At 42.2% G+C, this 25,737-nt stretch overlaps 1 protein-coding gene across 13 annotated transcripts in view; it reads right to left on the reverse strand.

The window, feature by feature from the left end:
- EHMT1 (euchromatic histone lysine methyltransferase 1) overlaps positions 1-25,737 on the reverse strand; it is a 172,543-nt gene that overhangs the window by 88,303 nt on the left and 58,503 nt on the right. For 5 of the 13 annotated variants that reach the window (XM_050926301.1, XM_050926299.1, XM_050926304.1 and 2 more), the window contains one exon: positions 6,646-6,733. The exons of 2 other annotated variants lie outside the window; for them this stretch is intronic. In XM_050926301.1, the coding sequence (XP_050782258.1) occupies positions 6,646-6,691 (46 nt within the window). In that variant the 5' untranslated portion in view covers positions 6,692-6,733. Of the gene's footprint in view, positions 1-6,645; positions 6,734-9,813; positions 9,974-13,054; positions 13,140-17,526; positions 17,550-25,737 lie in introns of those variants that run through there. 6 more of the 13 variants (XM_050926307.1, XM_050926297.1, XM_050926305.1 and 3 more) reach the window with 5 other exon arrangements.

Here is a 25,737-nt window from a genome sequence, read left to right on the forward strand (position 1 = left end):
AACATCCAACTGCTAGGTCATCCTCAAACAGTCCAAAAGGTGCAGTAGTTCTACTCCCGTGTGTCTATAACCAAAGCTTTGCAGCGCGCCTGTATAGTTAATCAAGATACAAGAGCCATTTCCTCAAGATCAGATTGCCTTGCTGAATTCACTTTTAACAAGAGGTCGTTCAAGGGTTTGTGGGTCTTACGGTTTGCTGGTAAGAAAGAACTCTTTCCTTCTCAGAAAAAATAACACAATTAAAGGAAATAGTAAAGCAGAGAAAAGCCCAGTTGAAAGAAAAAGGAAGTTGAAAGGAGGATGCTCAGTGAACGAGCACTAGTTAGTATTAAACTCTGGATCAAGATTTTGTATTAGAATTAAGAGGAAAACTACACCCATTTAGTTAAACCCAGAATCAGGAAAGTTTTGATGTCAGGGGTGATTCTTTTCCTCTTGGTGAAACAGCACTGAAAACATCAGGCCTGATCCTCAGCGGGCGCAAGCCATCGCAGCTCCCAGACTTTGACTGGTCTCTCACTGGGAGCTTTCCATCTGCTGGGCTGAACAAAACAAGTGCGGTCTGCTTTGAAAGACCAAGTTAGATGTAGCCAGTTGCTCTGCATGGTGAACATTAGCAGAACTGAAGTCATACTGATGTAAGAGATGATTCAATAGTTCATTACACACTGAGACAAACTAGATACGTCCAGCCTTAACATAACACAAGAGCGACCTTTTTTTCCATTCACTCCTTTCCCCTCCCCCACAAGCAAAGGGCTGACCTGAACTTTTACCAGTAGGAGAACTGAACTGGACCCTTTCATAATGAAGGTTCTAATTACCAGTTTGCTATTCTCGAGTAGCTTTTTTCTCTCTGTATTGTGTGGCCTTAGATAGAAAGGAGCTTTTAGTCAACACATGCAGCAAATACTGGGTTTTACTTCATCTGGGACTTGCTCCCAGAACACTGATAGATGTGTGAACTTTAAAGTTTAATTATTTCTCATTTTTGTGCTGCTAGGCTGAAGCCAGAAGAGACCTCCCAAATTACTGAACTACAACACCGCAGCTCTGCAGTATCTTCCCCTCGAGGAACTCAAAGCACTTCATGCATTACGCTTCCCAAAATGCATGTGAGGTAGGTAGCTGTCTTGCCATCCTACAGATGGAGAAAACTGAAGCACAGACAAGTTGTATGACTTGCCAAGGGCCACGCAGTCAGTCAGTGGCAGAGCTGGCACAATCCACACTAATACAAAGCAGCGTTGTTACAAGTAACTGTCCCAATGTGGATCTGAATTGATATGGACCTCTGAAGCTCAGGACAAGCATTTACAAATTGTTCATGTGTATAATCCATGCTCTCATCCGTTAGCTCAAGCAGTAAAGGCTCCAGCTTTTAGCTCCAACCGTCCTGGGTTCAAACCCTGCAGATAGCCCAGAGTGTCCTTACAACAGGAACAGAATCCAGATCAGCTCCTATTCTAATAGACAACAGTTCTCATCCAACACGAGACAACCAGCAGTCTCATGCTCCTTCAGAGCTGATCATGCGAACCAGAAGCTTCTCACTGAATCTTCTTCTTGAACTAGTTGTGTCCTATTTTACAGATTCAAGAGATTCAGGTAGTTGAGAGACATTTCAAAGAAGCATCCAGACCTCAGGGTGTTTCACCAAACCAAACCTCCCAACCTGGAGAGGTGTCCATCCATCACTGCACCATATGCTACCTCTAGAGAAAACATTTCCTGTCAAATTGTCAGGGAGTAGTAATTATTTAATGTTTGGGATGCACTTGAAACTGTAAATCATTATATAAATTATATGCATTATTGGTAATGGAATCGGGGAACATTACTTAATTAAACTCATGTGGCACCAATGCTGGTTTACGAAGGTCAGGTTAGAATTATATGTACAAGTCACACAGCCAAATAATCATGCAAGACAAAGTCAGGCATGTTAAAATAATGGGTTAATATAAAAAAACACAATAGGGAATGGAAATGACATGTCTGAGCCTCCGTACTTGAAATATTCTGTCCCGTAGCTCCATAAAAAAGCTGGTAGACTGAAGGAGGGAGGATGGTTTGAAAGTCCAATACCTCGGGAAGCACCAAGACCGGAAATGCACGTTTTGTGGGATTCTCCACTTTCCTATGATACACAGTATTTCCTTTCAGCCTAAAATCAGTCAAGAGGTACCAAGACTTTCAAGTATCACTCCATTCTGATTATCCTCTTGGTATTTTAACCCACCAGAACCTAGAGGTTGCTGTTTGAGACCAGCTAGAAGCAATGGTTTGCATCATGCAAAAGCGGCTTCATATCCCACATTCAAGTGATATAAGGCACCACAGCCAGTTTCTCCTCTCAAAAGCAGCGAAGAGTCCGGGGTGGCACCTTATAGACTAACAGACGTATTGGAGCATGAGCTTTCGTGGGTGAATACCCACTTCGTCGGATGCATGCATCCCCCACAAAAGCTCATGCTCCAATACGTCTGTTAGTCTATAAGGTGCCACAGGACTCTTTGCTGCTTTTACAGATTCAGACTAACACGGCGACCCCTCTGATACTTTTCTCCTCTGAGTTACACTGGTGCAAAGATTTAAGCACACATATAACTTTGACTTCAATGAGATTAAGTCACATGCTTAAAGACAAGCATGGGTGCAAATGCTTGCAGGATTTGGTCATCATTCTCTAACTTGAGCAGTTTGTAAGAAAGGGGTTTCTAAAAAACAAACAAACATCGACCACAGAACTCTGTTCTGGGAAGAGATGGGGGAAGAGCCTCTTCAAGCACTGACTCACCAACCCAGTGAGGGAGGCTTCACAGAGAGCGACAAAAGCCCACAGGTAAGCATAAAAAGGTGACCTTAACAAGGATGAGGGCAGACATGGAAATGTACACTAGGGTCACAGGACTCTACACAGGAACAACAAGAAGGCAATCAGTGGAGCAATCTGCTCAAAATCTTAGATGTCTATATACAAATGCAAGAAAAACACAGGAAGATCTGGAAGTATAAATACATAAGCTAAACTATGACTAAATTGGCATCACTGAGAACTGGTGGGATAAATCTCATGGCTGAAATACTGGTATAGAGGGGTACAGCGTTTGCAGGAAGGACAGACAGGGAAAAGAAAGAGAGAGGCGGCATTGCATTATGCATCCAGAATATAAATACTTATGTCAAGGGCCAGAAGTAGGTGGGAGGCAGACTAGCTGAAAGTCTCAGGATAAAGATAAAAGGGGGGAAAAGGGGTAATATTAGACCACCAAATCAGGAAAAGGAGGTGGATGAGGCATTTCTAGAACAGAAATATCCAAAACACGAGGACTGGTAATAAAGGGGGACTTGTACTACCTCTACATCTGTAGGAAAAGCAATACGTCAAACATCAAATCCGTCAACAGAACATCAATAAGTTCTTGGAATGTGTTGGGGACAACTGTGTTTTAGAAGGTGGAAGGAGAATCCAAGGGGGGCAGCTATTTTAGACTTGATTCTGACCAACAGGGAGGAATTAGTAGCGAATCAGAAGGTGAAAGGCAATTTGGGTGACAATGATCATGAAGTGATAGATTTTAGGATTCTAAGGGAAAAGTGCAGCAGAATAAGGACAAAGAACTTCAAAAAAGTAGACTTTTAACATAATCAGAGAACTGGTAGGTAAGATCCCATGGGAAGAAAATCTATGAGATAAAGGAGTTCGGGAACTGTCAGCTCTCCAGGAGGAGACAAGATTAAAAGGTACAAATGCCGACTATCCAGCCGTGAAGAAAATTTAGGAATAATAATAATAAGAGGCCAATATGGCTGTATCAGGAACTCTTGAATGGCGTGAAAATCAACAAGGAATCCTACAAAAAGTAGAAACATGGACAAAGTGCTACGGAGGAGTACAAAAGAATAGCACAAACATGCAGGGACAAAATCAGAAAGACTAAAGCACAAAATAAATTACACCAAGCACAGGCCATAAAACACAGTAAGAAGAGGTTCTTTAAAACACATTACGAGCAAGAAAATGATGCAGAAGTAGTGTAGGTCCTCTACTTAGTGGGGAAGGAGAGCTAATAACGGATGATATCAGGAAGACTAATGTGTCTAATGGCTATTTTGCTTCAATCTTCACTAAAAAGGTTAACAGTGATCAGATACTCAACACAATATTAACAAGGGGGAAGGCATGCAAGCGAAAATAGGGAAAGAACAAGTTAAAGAATATTTAGGTAAGTTAGATACATTCAAGTCAACAGGGCCTGACAAAAGTCATCCTAGGCCCAGGGAACTAACTGAAGCACTCTCAGAACCGTTGGCAATTATCTTCAAGAACTCATGGAGGATGGGCGAAGTCCTAGAGGACTGGTGACAGGCAAATATAGTACCTATCTTTAAAAGGGGAACAAAGAAGACTCAAGGAATTATGGACAGTCACCCTAACGTTGATACCCGGAGAGATACTGGAACAAATATTTAAACTATCAATTCATAAGCACCTAGCGAGGATAAGAGTGTTTTAAGGAAAAGTCAGCATGGATTTGTCAAGAACAAATCATGCCAAACCAATCTAATTTCCTTTAGCGGGGTAACTCTCCTAGTGGATAAGGGGAGAAACAGCAAATGTGATATATCTTGATTTAAGTAAGCCTTCTGATGCAGTCCCACATGACATGCTCATAAGCAAATCAGGGAAATGTGGTCTAGATGAAATTACTATACTATGGTTACACAACTGGCTGAAAGACAGGAGTCAAAAAGTAGTTCTCAATGGTTCACTGTCAAATTGGGAGGGTGCATCTAGTGGGGACCTAAAGGGGTCAGTCCTGGGTCCAATGCTATATAGTATTTTCATTACATTATTCAAGTCATTTTTTTAAAAAATGCCTCTACAATTTGTGGATAACACCAAGTTGGATGGGCTGCAAACATGGTGGAAGACAGGATTAGAATTCAAGATGACTTAACAAATTAGAAAATTGATCTGAAATCAACAAGATGAAATTCAGTAGCGACATATACATTTAGGAAGGAAAAATCAAATGCACAATTACTAAATGAGGAATAACGGGCAAAGTGGTCAAACTGTTGAAAAGGATCTGAGGGTTATAGTGGATCACAAATTGAGTATGAGTCAACAGTGCAATGTAGTTGCAAAAAAAAAAAAAGGCTAATGTCATTCTGAGCTGTATTAACAAGGGTGTCATATGTAACATATGAGAGGTAATTGTTGAAGATATTGGGCATATTCAGTCTTCATAAAAGAAGAGAAAACAGAGGAGAGACCAGACAAGGTTTCCAATATGTTAAAGGCTGTTATAATGAGGATGGTGATCAATTGTTCTCCATGTCCACTGAAGGCAGGACAAGTAGCAATGGGTTTACTCTGCAGCAGGGAAAATTTAGGTTAGATAGTAGGAAAAACTTTCTGATGATATGACTAGTTAAAATTCTGTAACAGACTTTTAAGGGAGATTGTGGAATCTCCATCACTGGAGGTTTTTAAGAAGAGGTTGGACAAACACCTGTCAGGGCTGGTCCAGCCCTGTTCTGATTCTGCCTCAGTGCCGGAGGCTGGATTTGATGACCTCTTGAGGTCCCTCCTACATTTTTATGATTCTGCAATTCTATGCTGGATTGAAGAGAAAAGGAAAATAAGATGGTGCTCAGATTGGTATGAATTTTAAGGTCTGATATCTCATGTCCATCAAGAACTAGAAATATTTTGAAGGAGGCCAGTTCAGTTCTTTTCTAAACCCCAGTCCTGGACTAGGGATTAGAACAAAAGTACGCCCATCCATGCAGAAGCAAAGACTTCAGTAATGACCCCATGAAGGCAAAAAACACAAAAAACAAACAATAAGAGGTTTAAATATGGAGATCAATATTAAATCCTCAGATGGCGAGTGCATGCATGCAACACACACACACGCACACAGACTCTGGTTGGAAATACCTTGCGGGATGTGCACAGCATCGTTCAAGGTAAAGGTAAAAGAGCAACAATGCACAAGCAAGGAGATGCCCCACAATGACAGGCCATGTCCCAGTCATTCCCCAGTGCTACCATTTCTTCTTGAAGCAAACAGCAAGCTCACAGAAAAGCACAAAACAACCTTCAAGACATAAATATATATATATATATATATATATATATATATATATCTCAAAATTGATCATGAAGCAATCAGAAACCAACTCAACAAGGCAAGAACCACTCGTCCCCTGAGTGAAAATAGTTCCTTAAAGCAACTTGCTGGATTCTCTAGTATCTAAGGAACTATTCGTTACTAATATTAACATCAGAGAAACAAAAGACAGACTTCAGTTCAAACTAGTTATGGATCAGGAGATCAAAGTAACTTAAATCTCCTTTCAGTTTCAGAGGCACATCAGAAGCAGAAGTGAGAAGTGTAATTCTCGTGATGAGTGGAAACAAAGGAACTGAGACCCATATCTGCATCCTTTGGGGGATGATCCTGCTGAAGAAGCCCATGCAGAGTTCTGCCATTACCTTGAATGGGAGCAGGACAAGGGTCGTTAATACACACAGCTCAACTGTCACTAATCTATTGGTTCATTTTTAACCATGCCATATGCAGTGTTCCCACTGATGAGGTTTGGTCCCAGATCAAAGCATGCACTTACCTTCCTCTTTACTGTTGGTAATATCTTTCAGCAGCTCAGTCTTCATGCAGACGTCTTTCCTAGTCTCTGCCTTACTCTGCACTGCTCGCTAGGGTGCGGGAGGAAGGACACAAACAATTATTGTTTAGCCCAACATCCATTCACTATACATTTTAACAACAAATAATGGTGAAAATATCCTGTTTACATTCCCATGCCAGGGCAGAAAAGTCATGGGCAAACTGCTGAGTGAAAACTAACAACTCCAGGAAACTGCCTGCAAGGTTCAGGTCAAAGATCAAAAATTCAAAGGCTTGCCAGAGCTGGCAGCGCATCTCATTCGAGAAGGACGTGAGCGTGGATTTTCTTGTACAGTTGAGATCTAAGATCACATGGGGAAAAGACCAAGTTTTTTCACTAGTGATTTTGGGTGCCCACCTTGACACACCCAAAAGGAACCTGATTGAAGGTGTCAAGATGGGTATCTCACACAGAGACAATCAGACTCACTTGTCACTTTTGAAAATAGAGGCCACAGTGCCAAGAACTTAGCCAAGCAAAGATGACAAACATAGGTGTTTTTCCCAGGTTGAACAGACACAATTTGCAAGAGTTAAACCTTCAATCTAGGAAAGTAACAGTTAATACATAATTTAAGTTTATTGAGTTTAATGGTCTCACCCTCATCTGACTTCTACAGTTTTTGCTTTTTCTATTGAACACCTGCTATATTATTCAGCCACTGAGGCACTTGGCATCCCATTGCTATATGGGCTTGGTAGCTACGCTGCTTATCTTATAAATGCCTGGCTATAAAGAAAAGCACAGCAGCAACAGAAAGGAAAAGGGTATTATTTTAAAAAAATATAGGAGGAGGGGCCTTTTGACACAATTCTCTGGCTAAAGTGACAAGCTAGTTTAAAGAGTAAACATGGCAAACTGCCTGGCAAAGCTGCATCTGGTTAATGCAAACAGAACTGTCTGTCTTATAAGTTGGGGAATGGCAAGGGTGAAGTGTTCATTTCATGCTGTGTGCATCACAGAAGAAGAATAAGCCTAGGTCAAGCCAACTGTTGTAGGCCTCCACAGAGCGCAGATGGTGCCTGCAGCCATGCAAATCAAAAGGTTTAAAGCACATTGGGTGATAAGGAAAAACCCCTGCCCATCTCCCATAAAGCAAATAAAGCAGATAAGATATGAACACATACACAGTATTGCCCTTTTCGTTGTCATTTAAGTTTGAACCTTCCCAGGCTAGCAACGCAGCTGATCTTGGTGTTACTATAATCAGCCACCAGGCAATTTTTGTTTCCATCTGAGCTGAGCAGCACTGCCAAACTCCTGTAGGTGTTACAGCAGAGAGGCTCTCCCATTGTGTATGCAAAAGCCCACCTGGCCCATTTAGTAACCATCCTGTAGGGCCCGTGCTCATGAGCCTGGCTACAGGCTGTTCAGGAAAGAGCAGGGAAGGACCCTAAGGCCACAGTATAGAGGGTTAAACAAAAAAGCTGGCATCATCTGAAACCTAATGGATAACTAAGCTAATCAGAGGAGAAAGTCTGTAATGTGAAGGAAATCACCACTTGTTAAAGTTTCCAGGAAAAGTTCCCTTTTTATCTAGAAAAATGTAGCAACTATGCTTGGAGTCCTGCCTGGAGGGCACTCTGCATCTTGCAGAATCGTTCCCCCAAATGAGTAATCCATGTCCTGTGCAGCCCCATCTCCCCATGCAGACACAAACTCCACACAGGTGCATAACCAGGCGATCCCATTTGAGAGGAAACAAAATATTTGACACACTATTTTCAGATTTAAAAAAAAGATTTTTTAAAAGAGTGTTGTAAGCTCTAGTTTAGCCATCTGATCAACCTGCCTGAACAAGCCAAGCTTTGGTAATAGGGACACATGTATTTTCCACAGTGACATGAGCATCAATGCAGCCTGAAGTTTGAATGGCGGCCAACTTCATTTTTGTTAAGCCAAGAGTTAAAACATTATTCTTGATGCACACGTGTATACTTAGGTCCCAATTCTCATCTCCCTTGCTCTGGTGGAAATCAGGAGCAAGCCAATGGCATTATACAGGTATAAGACTAACTCAAGTATGAGCAGAATCAGTCCCATGGTATCTACACAATGACGCAGACCCTGGGGTTTTTGCTCATGAAGAATGAATCCTCGCCCTTGCTACAGCAACCGGAATAAAATAAAGAGTCTCAGTATCTCTAACAGGGACCGGTTTGTTTTCAGAGGTTTACGTTATGCAAATAAAACCCTTTTATGTTCCCACCTTTAAAATGATTCCAACTAAAAGCCTCAGGATTTCAGACAAGCCATTTTTGCTCAACTGATTTACAATCTTTCCTTCAAAGTTTAACACCTCTACCCACCCCAGCCCCCCACAAAATCACACATACTCCCCCTTTCATCCCTTCCAAGGGATATGTTACTGCCACGCAAGGGAAGAGGCCTAAAGGAAAGCCACCGCTAGAACTCTGAAGAAAGAACTGACCACAGCCACATGTCTCAGCTATTGTAATTAACAAGAGTGCCCTGCTGCCCAGAATTCTTGCAAACAAAACCAGCTTTCTAAGAGAATTCCCATCACCACAGAAGAGACTGAGCAGCACATCACTTTCCCAGCTCACAGCCAATACACCTGTGTCCAGCCAGACAGAGTTACTCTAGGTTGCGTTCGACAGGCTCGCATGGTCCATATTCCAGAACCACGTCTAAACAGTCCTCATTAACAACAGCAGTCCCATCACTTTCATTTTTCATTAAAAACCAAAGCAAAACCCCAACATCAATGTCTAAAGCAGCACAATGCATCTTTTACCCTGTGGGAGGAAAAGACCATTGGAAGTTGTGAAGCATATTTATCAAAAGGAGGCTACAGCAGACAATTGCTGCAAAGCATTCGAAGCCTGCCTCCCATAAAGCTTGGGAGGAGGCAGCTTTCCCCCTTCTAGGTCTATCAAAAGTCAGTTGTATCAACTTCATGGCAAACATTTTCAGCCTGAAGACAGTATTCACACAAACAGAGCCCTGCAGAATCCACACAACCAACACCACACACAAACACACACTCCTCCAAAATCAGCAGGATTCTAGCTTTCCATCCATTTCCATCCAGCACACAATTTCATCCAAACTTGTTAGCAGCAACTTTGTTGTAAGTGTCAATACCTCCATTTTTTTCCCCTTACATTCAAAGCAAACTTCCCTTTTTGCTCACACTCCACCATGCCCCAATCTGTCGGCTCCTGATTGGCAGAGAAATCTTATACCCACCCTCCTAGCAGAGAAATGTCTGCTTTAACAGCAGTCCCAACAAAAGCCAACTGCCAAGCACAGTCTGCTTCAGAATAAAAGTCTCACTCTCTTTTCCCCACCCCTCCTTTCCTGCAGCCGTCTGTCTCCATTCCACTGCCTACAACAGAGTGATTATTAATCTTCAATCACTGGAGAGCCTCCACAAAGACTATGCACCACAAGCCATGAAGCATTTTTTTTCTTTTTTGCTTTCAAGGGAAATAAAAATTATTGCATCTTAAAAGACACTGATTAGGTCTTTAAAAGCCATAAGAATCCAAGGACTTGTAATAGGGTTGATTATTTTTTTCCCCTTCCACTTCTGTGTACAAGAAATCAGTCTCTCTTTGTTGTTTTAAAACTAAGGCGGCAATGGAAGACAGTTTAGAGAATCCAAGTAAAGGCTTTGCAGCATTTCCAAACACAGAGCTAGAAACTAAACTGGTGCCTTTAAAAAAAAAAAAAAAAAAAAAAAAAAAAAAAAAAGGGCTGAAAAACAGAAAGAAATCTACTCAGCCTTCTCTTTGGAAATGTCATTAGCCATCCAGGTTCACTCCATAGCAAGATGGTTCCAATAAGGTTTACATATAAAAGACAACACCAGGGTATCAAAACTTGTAGCTTTTCTCCTTCCAGGAGCCCCCAAGAGAGCAGCAAGTTACATCATGAACCAGAGTTCTCTAAAGTCGGATAAGAAAAGGGATCAGAGTTTGATATGCTCAGGTGTAAACCTTCAGCGGGTTTCTCTCTGTGTCTTAAAATTAACTGTCCAGTAAACTGAGACTTAGCAGAAACATTATCCTCATTTAGATACTCAGCTAGAACACGTCAATGCGAAGTAGAGCTGGGGAGGGAAATAATTCAAGACTAACCCTTCTCCTCTCAAACTAGGCAGAGCACAAGGAAAATTATGTTTTTTTAACATTCAGGGCACTATCTGCATCAACACATCTGTTTGCAGACTAGGAAAGAATGACATAGGAGTGATCTTGAATGGCCTATAAAGCCTATAACCAGAAGGTTCAAAGCCTCAATGGATATGTAGCCCGTCTTTCCATGACACTGCTGCCATTCCATTCCCCACAGTCCACCCACCCCCTGTTACAACACCCGGTCTCCTAACAGATCAAATTCTACTCCTAGGCAAACCTTCAGCAAGCACTTCAACAAAGCAGAATTTCACCTACTGTGCAAGGCGGCAGCGAGGTATGAAATATGTGCTGTAGCAAGAAAGAGAGGCAAAGCCCTTAATAAATGATGCAACTCCAGCAGCAGTAGATTCACATTCACCGTTCTTTTTCACCTCCTCCCCCCATTTTTTTCCTAAAATCAACTTTCTAATAATATCCTTTGGCTTGAGAAGATAAACATTTAGCAGCTAGTTATTTAGGAAATAATTATTAAGAAAACAACTACAGAAAAAAAGGTGGGGAGGGGGCGGTTCTTGGTTGGCCTGTGAAGAGTGTTAATTTCAGGAGTCAGTACCGATCATGTCCTGCTGTCCAGTTGCTTGCTGGTGTCACACTGACCATTTCTTAACAGAACAAGCAGAATAACTTCATTCAGTAAGGAGAAGAAAAGTAACCAGTAATGTACCTGGCCTACAGAGCAGTCACCATTCTCAAAGTCCCTTTTAAGGTTGAGGCCACTTCCTTACAAGCTGCTAGCAATCATGTGAACTGTATCTAATAAACCCTATTTAAAACAAGCACTGCTCTCCTTCTGAAGTTGGTCTTCAAGTCACATTAGTCTTATGATTCTTTTATTTTACCAAGCAATTCAGAGGACAGATTCATCACAAAGACTTTCCCTTCCCTCCCTAGAGATTAATATTTTCTTCTATCAATGAGATTCTCTTATTCTCGCTATAAAAAAAACCCACTATCTTCCAAAGCAGCAGGGCTGGGAGAGCAGGGGTTGGATCAAGGTAAAAGTCTCTGCCTGCAAAAGCCAGAAACAGTCAAAAACACATGCATGAAATGTAACAGTATTTATGTCAAATGGACTTTTTACAACACAAAAACTTCATAACGGTCTTTGGGCTTTTGTGCAAACAGGGGTTTTGCAGGGCCTCCCACTCAGGCCTGCTCAATGTGCAGTTTTTGTACTGATATAACTATGGCAGTTGGAGGGCGGAGCCATTTTTTTTTAAACCAAAATAGTGATCTGAGTAAAATCCCTAGTGTGGCTGCAGTTATACCAATGCAAAAGGTACCTTACACTGGTACAATTTACTTCCCTTCCTGTACAGAAATAAGCTGGTGTAAGTACCATTATAGCAGCATCCACACAAGGATGGCTCTATCTCTTTGACTATATCCCAGGATAGTTATGCCAGTACAATGTATGCGTACAGACAAGCCCTAAAAATCAGTGCAGACAAAGGCATCTCCTCCTTCCACAGGAGGAGGTTGACAGAAGTACTGGAGCATTTTTCACAGCTGCTGTTTTCCTTGCCCTACCGCTGGAAAAAAAGCCTAAAAATGGAGAGTCAGATCCTGCCTGGCAACTCATCATTATCTGTAGCAAAAGCTAAACTCTCCTACTGGCTACAAACATCCATTTTAGAAACTTCAGCCCCCCAGAAGACTTACAAGAATAAAACGTAATATGAATGGGTATCCGAAGCAAAGCCCAACATGAAAGCCCAACGGGTGCAAACACAGATCTTTTAGAACAGGAAGACTGGCATGCTTCTCTCATTGAAATTACTCAACCACCTCTTTGAGCCATAAGGCCCACCCCATATCAAACTGTCATATCCAGCAGAACATTTCTCTCCCCTTCCCCTCAAGGAGGAAGTCGCAGAAAGGGTTCACTTCGCATTTCCAACTTCAGAAGCCATGCTGGGGTGGCAGGTGAGAAAAAGACACGCACAAAATAAAGTTCTCTCCCCCAGCCCAAATGAGCGGAATTTCTTGGAGCGGAGAGGCCCTCGCTCAGGATCACAGCCTCTTCAAACAACACTTTGTGTCATCTGTTACTTGTCTTGACCAGGTAGCACTACATTGACTCCTGCAAGCTGAGAAACAGACAGGGGGAGGGAGAAAGAAACAAAAAAAAAAGAGAGAGCAATCTAGGGCCAGTTCTTCTAATAACTACAGAAAAACCTCACCAAGACTTTACTCTTCTTGAAAATGACAAAGCGAAACAGCACAGGTCAGTAACTCGAAGTCTTAAAGGTAGGAGATCATCAGAATCTATCAGCTATGGCCTACAGGCTTAGTCCCAGAAGTATTTTTTCTGCTCTGTCATTAGGATGGAGCCTGGTCTTTTCCTTCAATCCCCAGAATTGCACTGAATTAGATCATCTTTCTCTGATCACCTCCCCCTACAGGCTGTTCCTGAGCATGCTCAGCTCGGCCTTGCACTGCCATTTCATAACTGCATTGTTTACAGACACACAGTGACCTGCCATTTTTTTGACAGTAAAATAGAAGCTACTATTTGCTTCGACTAGCAACAGCTAATTCACAGCCCTGTTCAGTCCAAGGCTCTCGTTACAACCAGGATGCAGTCAAGTTCATGTCATGCAATAAAAATCCAATCTGGGGAGGAGAATTATAAACACTGGAAACTGCAAATTCTAATGCTGTGGGGTTGTGGGTTTTTTGTTTGTTGTAGGTCAAAATCCACCTGCTGTAAGAATTCAATCTAGCAGGAAAGAGTTAACCCTTTTGGGGGGCGGTGGGAGGAGGGAGATAGACATCTAGGGCTCCAAGGCAAAATGCCAGCCATGATTTTAGCTTCTTCAAATCACAACCATACCTCGATGTCACCTAGACATCTAATATTCAACCCACCGTGCCATCCTCTGACAAACCTTCTCTGAAAGAGAAAGGGTTGGGAAGATGGCATTTCCCTTGAATAAATAAGTTGGCTTCATCCCAGCAAATACAGTTTTTCCCTTTAAATGCAAAGCAGAATATTTTCACAGGCACACAGGAAAACGAAGGAGGAGGGGGAAAAGTTCCTCATTTAAACACCAAGAGCTCCATGAAAAACCTTGCAAGGCTTTAAAGTTACTCTGTGTTCCAGTTCTCTCACTCTCCTTTTATGCCTAACCCCATACTTTACAAGTGAAAGCAGCTTCGAGTTGTGAAGAGCAAATGCCAGAAGAGCCCTAAGTTTCCTCATCCTTGGAACAAGGACAATTTGTTAAATGCTTCCTTTGCACGAGGCATTCTACTGCTCAGACAGACAGTATGGCAGCGATTCAGGGAACGTTTGCATGTGAGACTTCTCGTACACCTTCTCCCCCCACCATCTTCCACCTCTATAGTGGAATATGAAGGGAAAATTAATCGCCTTGGATGAGAGGAGGGGGGAGGAACTGTTTAAACAGCTCTTATTCTGGCTCCTAGAGCATTCAAAAACTATCCTGCTATCAACGTGGTTTTTTACACATTCATGTTAGCTTATACTGTGTGTGTGTGTGTGTGTGTGTGTGTGTGTGTGTGTGTGTGTGTGTGTGTGTGTGTGTGTGTGTGTGTGTGTGTGTGTGTGTGTGTGTGTGTGTGTGTGTGTGTGTGTGTGTGTCACTCCTGCTGCTTTACTGACTACTATACGTTCCGGCATGCATTATTACACAGGGAGTGTACCTTCCCATTCCTCCTCATCCCCTCTGCCCCCACCCCCACACCACCCCAGCATAGCCAAAGACAAATCAGATTGTCTAGCACATCACAAGAAGATCCGGAGTGCTAGAACAAGAGGTGAAGTTCAAGTAAAAAGTGGCAGAGGAAGGCAGGTTCATAGCAGAGAGAAGAGGGAAATGGGACTTAGGGAAGATCACATTACAACTTCCAGGTTCTCCTTTGTGAAGGGGAGTTGATTTCAAGCCTCTTTAAAATGTACAGTAATAGAAAGGACCTCTGAAAATGATATTAAGAGCTGTAAGTTCGAGAATTGCCTCGAAGGGTATTGACAGTAGATTGCATCGGAAGAACACAAGCTCCTTCAAAGCTTGTTAGCACGTATTTTTAAGTGCTTCAAGTCTTTAGTCTTTAACGGCAAGGAAAGATTATTCTCTGATTCCTGGTTGAATAGAAGTCTCCACACTAGTTCCTTGACCCTTGCAAGTATCAGGAGAAGAGATGGAAGGGAAGAATTGTTTAAGAAAAAACAAACAATAAAAGGCCCCTGATGTCAAACCATATCTCCCTCCTTCCCTTACAAACCTGCTAGTCACAATGGCAGAGGGTCTTAAACGCCTTGTTTATTTGAAAGAAGTATTTCCCTTCCACAGTACAAAGCAGCATGCAATCCTTTTTCATTAGGAGATGGTGACGTACAAGAGAGGTCACACTGGAATTGGGACGCTTGCAGCATATCAGTTGCCATACAACCAGCCCGGATGTTCATGTTCCATGTGATAAAGATGTTCCATGTGATGCCCAGATACAAACAGCACCTCCACACTGCAAGCCCAGTCCTTCAAGATACTGAGCACCGTCAGGTATCAGGCCCAAGGTAAGCTGGAAGTCTTATTTTGATCACCAAGGGCCTGATCTGCAGAGGTGCTGAGCACTCCCAACTCCAATGGACATAAGAGCATCTGTCCGCAGATCCCCTCTGAATATTGGCATGCGACTGTTTTATATATAAAATCAGCTGAATCCTACAGCAAGTCCTGACTTTCCTCACGTACCTAAACATCAGCTACATTTCTGACTCATCCACAGGAAGCTACATAGATTTATATAGATTAGACTAGCAAAAATTCGACTCACCCATTTGCTTGGGAAGAGTGAAAAATAATTTTGACGGCAAGTTCAATACCATTTTTCTCTCCAGAATAACTATGGCAAGGGCAGGCAAATAGATAGTGGGCCTGGGCTAGTAAATTTTCACAAAGTTTTTGGAAGGCTGGTTTAGGCCAGGTGTACTGTAACCACATAAACTAGCATAATGCTCAGTTTCATATAACAGGGAAAAACGACCGAAAAACAAACAGGTGTATGGCTATTAACCCTAACACCGCTGAAAACTGACCTAGAATTTTAAAACAGAACAGAAGGTTACAGGATGAGCATTTCAGCATCACCTCTTGAAAGCATTTGCAAGGTTTCAGTCGCCAATGGCAGACTGCCTAAAACGCTTAGGAATATTCCATCACGCCGATATCATCATGGCCATGATAACATAGGAGCACTCTTAGCACCACAGTCAGTCAACGTTATCTCAGCATTTCTATCGCAAGCCTACTTGCAACCCAAAACACATTCTTTCTGGACTGCAAATGATCACTCGCTTTGAGGCAGGGAATTTGCTTTTTCTTAGTACTATCTTTGGAAAAGTAAATCTTGCTTGTCTCTTCCCCAACAGCTTTAATATGCAGGCTCTCAATATACATTCAAAAGAGGAAAAATGACATTTTTAGGAACATTTTCAGAGTATCGCATAAACAACAGGCATTTGGAACAGGGTGTTACAGACTGTCCGTCATTTCCCCTACATTTGTAGGATAGATTTCTTTAGGATGGTATTTTTACCTTTTCTTCTTAGTCAGAATGTGTGTGCATGTACACACGCATGTGTGTGTGTGTGAGAAGTAACATTAAGCAGATTTTACAGGCCTAGATTTTACATACCAGCAGGGGTTGGTAATATAATCAATTCTGGAAGCTCTGCAACAATCAAGGGACAACACTGAAGGCCAAGGATGGAGTATATCCCCGTACGCTGAATGTCCTCCTTTTTGCCCATGGTAAACTAGACCACAAGGCTCTTTATACACAATGTAAACAAAAAAGGTACATGGCAGAACTAGGTGTGAGGATTTTAGTCAACATTTTCAATCATCTGCCAGCATGAGCCTTTTGCCATAAAATAAAATGAAATATCAATGGTTCAATCATACCCTGATCTGGACTGCAGGTTATTGAAAAAGGATTCTTTCCCCCTCAATAAAATACAATCTTCATCCTCCCAACACCCCAAAAGCAAAACTGTAGGCTCCCTTGACATAAGCCAAGACTGTCAAAATGTTTCTAGCAAGCTGGTGAAATGTGGCTGCAGGCCCTCTCCTTTGTCTTTGAAAGATCAGCCTTCGAACAGTTTAAAGACTCCAGAGTTTTCTCCTCTCACTTATATGAAATGGGGGGAAGAGTTCAGTATACAACCACACATTCAAAAGAGAGAATCCATGCTAAAAACAACCCCAAAGAACTCCCCGACAAATTAGATAAGTGAAAGACTCGCTGAATTTGTAGAATCTGAGTGCGCACGCGTCCTTTGCCACATATAACTTGAGACGCAGAATTGTGTACAACAGCCTATTGAACAAAACATTCATCAGAAAAAAGTCAGAAAGTATGCATGTTACTCTCTAAATCTCCTCCTTTGAATGAAGCCCCCTACACATCGCCTTGCATGCTGCATCAATATGTAATATATTTCTGCTGTGCTGTTCTTCCTTGCGCAGGGCAAAAAATAAATAAAAAAATCCAGCCATGATTATCTTAACTGTCTTCCTCCTCTCAAAGGCTTCTCCTTTACTACCTGACAACAGTCTGTCTGCGGACACAACCTGAGGGAACCTGCTATTTATGACACATGGAGCATGGACACTAGAAGTTACTGTACCTGCAGACATCTGTTGTCTTCTTTTGATGAAGACTCAAAGAGTTGCATATTCCAGATCCTCATGAACAGTGATTCAGTTTCTGCTCATGTGATAAAAGCTCCCTCTACAGAGTGAGCATGCCCAGTGGAGACCATTTCACTGCTCACTCCAAGCTGCAGCCATTTCACAGAGAACCTGCACATTTCAGGGCTTCCATTGGAACAACTATTATCTCAGGCGTCACAGGGATACTGCCTCTGTCCTGGTACAATACACAGTTAATAAAGACAATCTGTCGGCATTCTGACATAATGCCACGCCTAAGACTGATCACTAGCCTGAAAAAACCTTTTAAAACAATGCAATAACATGTTGTTTAGTGGCCTTCAAGAGTAGCTCTTGCCTCCAAAAGGAGATGCTGCATACCAGCGTTTAAAATTGAAGACACTCCTGCTAATTATAGACTGTGTAACAAACTGTGCACCCTCTGAATGCTGGGCTAAATGCACATGGGTTAATTGGTAAATTTACAGTATCCAACTGAAAGTGAACTTGAGATATGTATGATACAACTTGCTCAGCTAGCAAGAAAAAATAAGAAGTTTTAGCTTCAACATCACAAGTAGTTTGTCTCTGTTCCATTTAACAATTAAGCACAAACTCTTGGCAATCCCCATATCTGCTAAAGTTCCCAGTCAAACTGCCTGAGCAACTTGCAGAAACATCTGTAAGCAGAGATCGGCTGGACTGGATTCAAATGCAAGAAGTGACATATTTATCATAATGCAAAATGGGGGGGTTTCTGTGTTTAATACTTCTCAGGAAAACCTCCCACAGAGAAGGGAGGGGTAGGGAAGGTCGAGGAGACGAGAGAAGGAAGGGAAATTCTTATATAGAATATAATGTCTCCTGTTAGTTCCTGAATATGGAAAACACAGCTTTCCCATCAACTAGGACTGAAGACTTTTCTCTCAACATTAAAACAAATGCTCACTCAACTTATTGCATCACAATGGACTGAGATGAAGAGGAAAACCTAGCCTGCGTCAGACCTTAAAAATCCATAGCGAGATACTGAAATGTCCAATGATTTTATTTTCCTCAGACATTGCATGAGAATCAAGTGCACTAAATTCTAGTTTTCACATTGAGCTATCAACCCATATCTGATAAGAGTCCCCTTCTTTCCTCTCTTAGCCCTGGTCTACACTACAGGGTTAGGTCGAATTTAGCAGCGTTAGGTCAAGCAATCCTGTCGATCTAAAGGGCTCTTAAAAATGACTTCTGTACTCCTCCCCAGTGAGGGGAGTAATGCTAAAATCGACCTTGCTGGGTCAAATCTGGGATAGAGCGGACACAAATCGATGTTACTGGCCTCTGGGAGCTATCCCAGAGTGCTCCAGTGTGACTACTCTGGACAGCACTTTCAACTCTGACACACTAACCAAGTACACAGGAAAAGCGTCGGGAACTTCTGAATTTCATTTCCTGTTTGGTCAGCGTGGCGAGCTCAGCAGCACAGGTGACCATGCAGTCCCCCCAGAATTGCAAACAAGCTCCAGCATGGAGCCAACGGGAGATACTGGATCTGATTGCTGTATGGGGAGAAGAATCTGTGCAGGCAGAACTCGATCAAAAAGAAGAAATGCTAATATATGTACAAAAATCACATAGGGCATGATGGACAGAGGTTACAACAGGGACACACAACAGTGCCGTGTGAAAGTCAAGGAGCTCAGGCAAGTCTACCAAAAGACAAAGGAGGCAAACGGTCGCTCTGGGTCAGAGCCCCATACACGATCAGCTGCATGGCATTCTAGCGGGGGACCCTACCACTACCCCACCACTGTCCGTGGACACTTGCAAGGGGGGGGGGGGGAGTCTCACGCAACACAGAGGAGGATTTTGTGGAAGAGGAAGAGGAGGACGACAATGTGCAGAAGGCAAGCGGTGAATCCTTCTCCTTCCCAAATCCCTCCCCTACCCGGGCTACCTTATCAGTTACCTCCCTTTTTTTTTTTTTTTTTAAATTAATGAAGAAAGAATGCATGGTTTCAAAACAATAGTGACTTTATTTCCTTTGCCAGCTGTGATCGAAGGGGGGAGAGTGGTTGGCTTACAGGGAATTAAAATCAACATAGGGTGCGAGTTTGCAACAAGGAGAAACACATACAACTCTCACACCATAGCCTGGCCAGTCGCGAAACTGGTTTTCAAAGCCTCTCTGATGCGCAGCGTGCCTACCTGTGCTCTTCTAGTCGCCCTGGTGTCTGGCTGCTCAAAACTGGCAGCCAGGCGATTTGCCTCAACCTCCCACCTCGCCATAAATGTTTCTCCCTTACTCTCACAGATATTATGGAGCAAACAGCAAGCAGTAATAACAATGGGAATATTGGTTGCGCTGCGATCATAACCTAGCAAGCTTTTAAATGTCCAAATGCACATTCTACCACCATTCTGCACTTTCTCCATCTATAGTTGAACTGCTTCTTACTACTGTCCAGGCTGCTTGTGTATGGCTTCATGAGCCATGGGAACAAGGGGTAGGCTGGGTCTCCAAGGGTAACTATTGGCATTTCAACATCCCCAACAGTAATTTTCTGGTCTGGGAAGTAAGTCCCTTCTTGCAGCTGCTCAAAGGACCCAGAGTTCCTAAAGATGCGAGCATCATGCACCTTTCCAGGCCATCCCACTTTGATGTCAGTGAAACGTCCCTTGTGATCCACCAGTGCTTGCAGCACCATTGAGAAGTACCCCTTGGGGTTTATGTATTAGCTGCCAAGGCGGTCCGGTCCCAAGACAGGGATGTGCGTCCGCCTATTGCCCCACCACAGTTAGGGAAACCCATTGCAGCAAAGCCATCCCCTATGACCTGCACATTTCCCAGAGTCACTACGCCTTGATAGCAGATCATCAGCGATTGCATTGGCTACTTGAATCACAGCAGCCCCCACAGTAGATTTGCCCACTCCAAATTGATTCCTGACTGACCGGTAGCAGTCAGGCGTTGCAAGCTTCCACAGGGCTATCACCACTCGCTTCTCAACTGTCAGGGCAGCTCTCATCTTGGTATTCCTGCGCTTCAGGGTGGGGGAAAGCAACTCATAGAGTTCCAGGAAAATGGCCTTACGCATGCGAAAGTTTCACAGCCACTGGGAATCATCCCATTCCTGCAACACTATGCGGTCCCACCAGTCTGTGCTTGTTTGCCGGGCCCAGAATCGGTGTTCCACTGTATTAACCAGCCCCACTGCAGCCATAATGTCCTACTTGCCACATCCTGTGTTTTCAGGAACATCTGTGTCCATGTCCTCCTCACAATTATCCTTGTGCTGCTGTCTCTTAGCCAGGTTCTGCACATACTGCAGTATAATGCGCAAGGTTACAATGCTCACAACAGCAGCAGTGAGCTGAGCAGGCTCCATGCTTGCTGTGCTATGGCGTCTGGATGGGTAACCCAGGCAAAAAGGCGCGAAATGATTGTCTGCAGTTGCTTTCATGGAGGGAGGGAGGAGAAACTGACAACATGTACCCAAAACCACCCGCGACAATGTTTTTGTTCCATCGGGCATTGGGAGCTTAACCCAGAATTCCAATGGGCAGCAGAGACTGCGGGAACTGTGAGATAGCTACCCATAGTGCACCGCTCTGTGAGTCGATGCTAGCCACCGTAGTGAGGACGCACTCTGCCAACTTAATGTATTTAGTGGGGACACACACAATCAACTGTATAAAATTGAGTTTTAAAAATTGACTTCTATAAAATCAACCTAATTTCGTAGTGTAGACATACCCTTAGTGTCCATAACAATGCATGCGACTGTCATGATCTTTTATTGTCACAAGCTGAAAACATAAACAGTCTCAATTTGCTCTAAACCAAGTATTTATTGCACCATTCCCCACATACAGTACATGCTTGAAAAGCTGTCATGGTTAAACAACAGCAGGAATCTTCCATAGTTCTGCATCAACTAAAACACTATTACTTTCCTCTCTCCAAGCACTTCAGACAAGTTTAACTACCAAATGGTTAATGTACACCAGTCTAAGCTGAGGGGATAAAATTGATAAAGAAAATTTGAGATGACACAATAAAGCAAGGATATCACTTTCACCCACTTAGCTTTTGTCTGATTCTGCTTTAAGTTGTAATACATATATAATGGGATTTTTCTTTCTGGCCTTTCTATCAATCACTGGAAGTTGTAACTGTAACCTATTTAAGACCAAACAAAACGAAACAACCCTGACAATTCAGACAGAAATTTTACAAAAGATTACTGTAGTTCTAACCAAAGATGGCTTTAAAATAGGTCTAATGTTTCCTCTATACTTCTTTATGGCATGATCTTACAAAACTAACATTAAAAATGTGGGAATGGATACAGAGAAATTCATTACAAATGCAAAGTCAATGAGCTAACTTAGTCAAAACACATTTTCAGAGGAAGCTAAAAAAATGATACAAAAGCATGCTACAGTATTCATTCTTTCAGTAGGTTCACTAATACAGTAGTCTTACTGCATCTCAATGCTAGAAGTGTTTTCGCTGCAAAGGTTAAAAAGACACTGAAAACAGAAGTTAATGCAGACTCCAATTTGCTTTTCAAATCTCCCCTCCATTTTGAAAGCATCTCCTCCAAAGCACTAAACACTGATGATCCTCAAACAACATAGTGGGACGTTTCAGCAATTACACTAAAAACTCAAGCAAAGCAATCAATTAGCATCTTACCAGGAACATTTCACAACGTCACAATGACACTATATGAAAGGATCAAGATTATTTGTGGATTGGTTGGTGAGGTAATGGTCAAGTTCTTTACATTTATGAAAGCAAAAGAGGAAAAAAATAGCTTTTAAGCTGCCCTTAAAACACTGCACATACCATAAGCTGCAACACACTAGCATCGAAAGGCCAATATCCTAAAGTAACACTGTTGTGTGCATCATGTCTGAGGAGAAAATTTTTTCTTCTTTTGGATCTAACGTTCAATGGAATGCTGCAAGTCACATTGAGATAATCAGCTACAATACCTACGAGTGAAGTTAAGTAACAGTCTTGTTCGCAGCTCTGGAGTTTAACTGTGTCCCGACAGACTCAAACGCTATCATGTTCTAGTTTGATGCCCAGGGCAAAGCTGCACTGTTGTTTTAAGGTGCTTGGTATTTGATGGAAGCTACGGACAGTGCTTCTTGCTCTGTTTCTTTCTTGGTCCACATGAACAACCGTCCTGCTTAGGCCACATGACCTAACTCCCTCTACAGGTTCCTATGCCACAGTAAGCATGCTCAGATAGGAGGCCATTTCCTTTCAGCCTCTCTCAGTGTTGTGGAAACTGCAGCCATTTCATGGAAGCCAGGCAGTGCACAGACACAACCTCTTTCTAGACAGATCTTGCAAGACATTAAGAGGAGCCATCTTTTGCATCTCTCTCTCCCCCTCGCTCGCTTTCTCTCACACAGAGATTGAAGCAGAAAACTACTGACATTTCAGATGAGAAGATGGTTGAACAATTTAACTATTCAGTGACTTGACACATGTAAAAACAAGTTGAATTGACCTTTCCTTTCCATCCACCCCTCAGGAAAATCAAATCCTTCTCTAAAATGGATGTTAGTTGAATGAATTCACACATAAATGAAACAAAACAGTCATTTGTTTCCAAGAAAGATTTTCCCCTTCCCCCTCTCCTTGAATTAATCCAAGTATACCTAGAAATTTCCCCATCAAACTCTCTCTAGTGTGGATTGCCTTTGTCAGGGACAGCATATCGCTTGTTTCTTTTTAAAAACGTGTTCTACCCAGGGGCCCATAAAACAACAGGAACCTTACTTTTAAACTCCTGGCTCTCTGGCCTCCATTCTGTGATTCAGAATTTGAATATGCTTTTAGGACCTCACATTTTAAAGAGAAAGACAGCAGAACAACCACCTTCCTTCACAAAGGATACATGGTTCCTAAGAAGCTTTTGCTTAATTTACACCATTAAATATGTCATTTTCACAAAGGAAAAAAAAAGTGGGAGGAAAAGGGAGGTTTTTCCTTTTGTAAGACGAGCAATATTTTGCCACCCTCTCCAATTCGTACTTCACTTGTACCCAGAAATGAAGTTGCTTTTCGGTCTTCTCTGAAGCTACCTTAAAAGTACGACAAAGAGGCGATCTTAAGAGAGAGAGTAACTTTCCCTAGAAATGAGAGCGCATCTCTTGGAACCCTCGTTTACTTTTCCATTGCTAAAAAAACTGCTCATCAGTTCCACCACACCTCCTTCTTCCCTCAACGATTATTTAGGGGAATTATGTCCTAAACAGAAGGCTGGATCTCTCAGCTCCCATTGATTCGAATGGGCGTAAAAGGTGCTGAATGCTCACTCAGCACCTCGCAGGAACCATAATTCGATTATATTCTGAGAGGTCAGCTAGTGAACTATGCTCCTTCGATCACATTTCACCCCACATTCTGAAAACTGAGTGTGTTCAAAGGTTTTAAAGCCAAAATCTCAACAAGTTTGATGCTGCTGTTAGCCATTCTGAAGTGTAAAAATGCCCCTTGACTTTCTATGGAGAATGCTATGAAAACATATGCTGTGGTGAGGGCTGGTGAGATACAAGCTCTTTGGAAGATGCTCCTGTGTTTTTATAAGATTGTGCAGAATATCTCAATAAATATAACAACCCTAGAACTAAAAGGTTAAATTTATAATGGGCAGACCGGGTGTAACTTACAACATACTGTATTCCTAACAATCCTAATTTACAAATTCCTTCAGCTTTAACATGCAGTTACTTGGCAATCAACATTTCTATTTTGGAAATCCCAAACTTCCACTTTTCCCCTTCATTTAGCTTCTGCACACAGGAAGTTTGTACTGTATAAATAAAGCTTTGCCAGGGTACTGAATGCATCATGCATACTTCACCTTCAAGAACATAGATCCAGCTTATTGCTTTAACCACAGTAACCATGTGCTCAGCAAAGAAAAGTATTGTTATTTCTCTTTGGGAGAGGAGACGTGGCAGGGATCAGAGACATTTCAGTGGATCCACAGAGCAAAGTCATACTAGTCATGATCATAGCCTTATGTCTGTGAAGCAGGCAGTAAAGATGGCTGCTTCCATTCACTCTGACTTTTGCTGCAGCTCCATTGAAATGCTGAAGATTATTTTAGAGACAATTCTGCTTCTAAATTTCCTATGATCATGTATTTCCCTCTCCTGACCTCCCACCTAATTTTGTAGCATCAGGGACAGACAGCCACATGAAAATACAACCTTTGGGATTCATCTGTTCATGTTGCTTTTATTAATTCCCCAAAATCATCAACCTCTGGTTGCAAAAGCACGTGATGGCTCTGTAAGTGATTCAGCTGACATAATGAATTTGTGTGAGAGCAGGAAGAAATGAACTCTTGAAAGCAAAGATCCTGTCTTCATGCAAATATCACTGGCAGTAAGGGGAGAGAAATACAGAAAGCATGATGTGTACACTCAGTTGTCTCTAAAAGGATTGCTTTTCAGCGATTGCCATGAGGTGGCAGTGGACCTTTAAGGCTATCGCACAAACACAGTAGTGTCACATGAGCCTTAGCCTCTGAAACAGTTACTAAGTCAAACTTCCTCCTCCAGGAGACTTGACCATGCACGATAATTTCAGCCCCAATTTTCTCAACACCAGAAAATCAGTGGGGGAAGGGGGAAGAAGCCAATGAGATCAATCATGAAAAGCTATAAATATATTCCACATATAAGCCAATGAAAATGAAAGCAATGCTTATAAACTGCATTGTCACAATGCATATATTTCGTACACATGCTTATTTTTTCCTTAGCCATTTCTCCACTATTAGCCCACCATCACCTATTATAAAGAGACATGCTATACATCCAGACATGTAGCATAGTTGTCTGAGGCGCAGGACAGACCTTCTGAAAGGCACTTTAAAACTGACACCAAACTTACTACAAAGTTGCTAAATCAAACAAGCTATTTAAGGATTGCATCACCCCTTCCTTGTGCTCGGACAACTCTCAGCAAAGGCAATGGGAGAATTGGATGTGCAAGAAATGCAGGTTTGGGCAATAAATATGCAAGTTAATTTAGGCCATAAACTGACTCATCACTCAACAGATTGATCTAACCATGTAAGGCAATCATCTGGAACTAAGCAATAAAATTAAAACCTGCAGGTTTCACTCTTAAACATTTACACATTAAAGTACATTGT

Source organism: Gopherus flavomarginatus, chromosome 17 (assembly GCF_025201925.1).
Source record: "Gopherus flavomarginatus isolate rGopFla2 chromosome 17, rGopFla2.mat.asm, whole genome shotgun sequence".
Classification (NCBI taxonomy): Eukaryota; Metazoa; Chordata; order Testudines; family Testudinidae; genus Gopherus; species Gopherus flavomarginatus.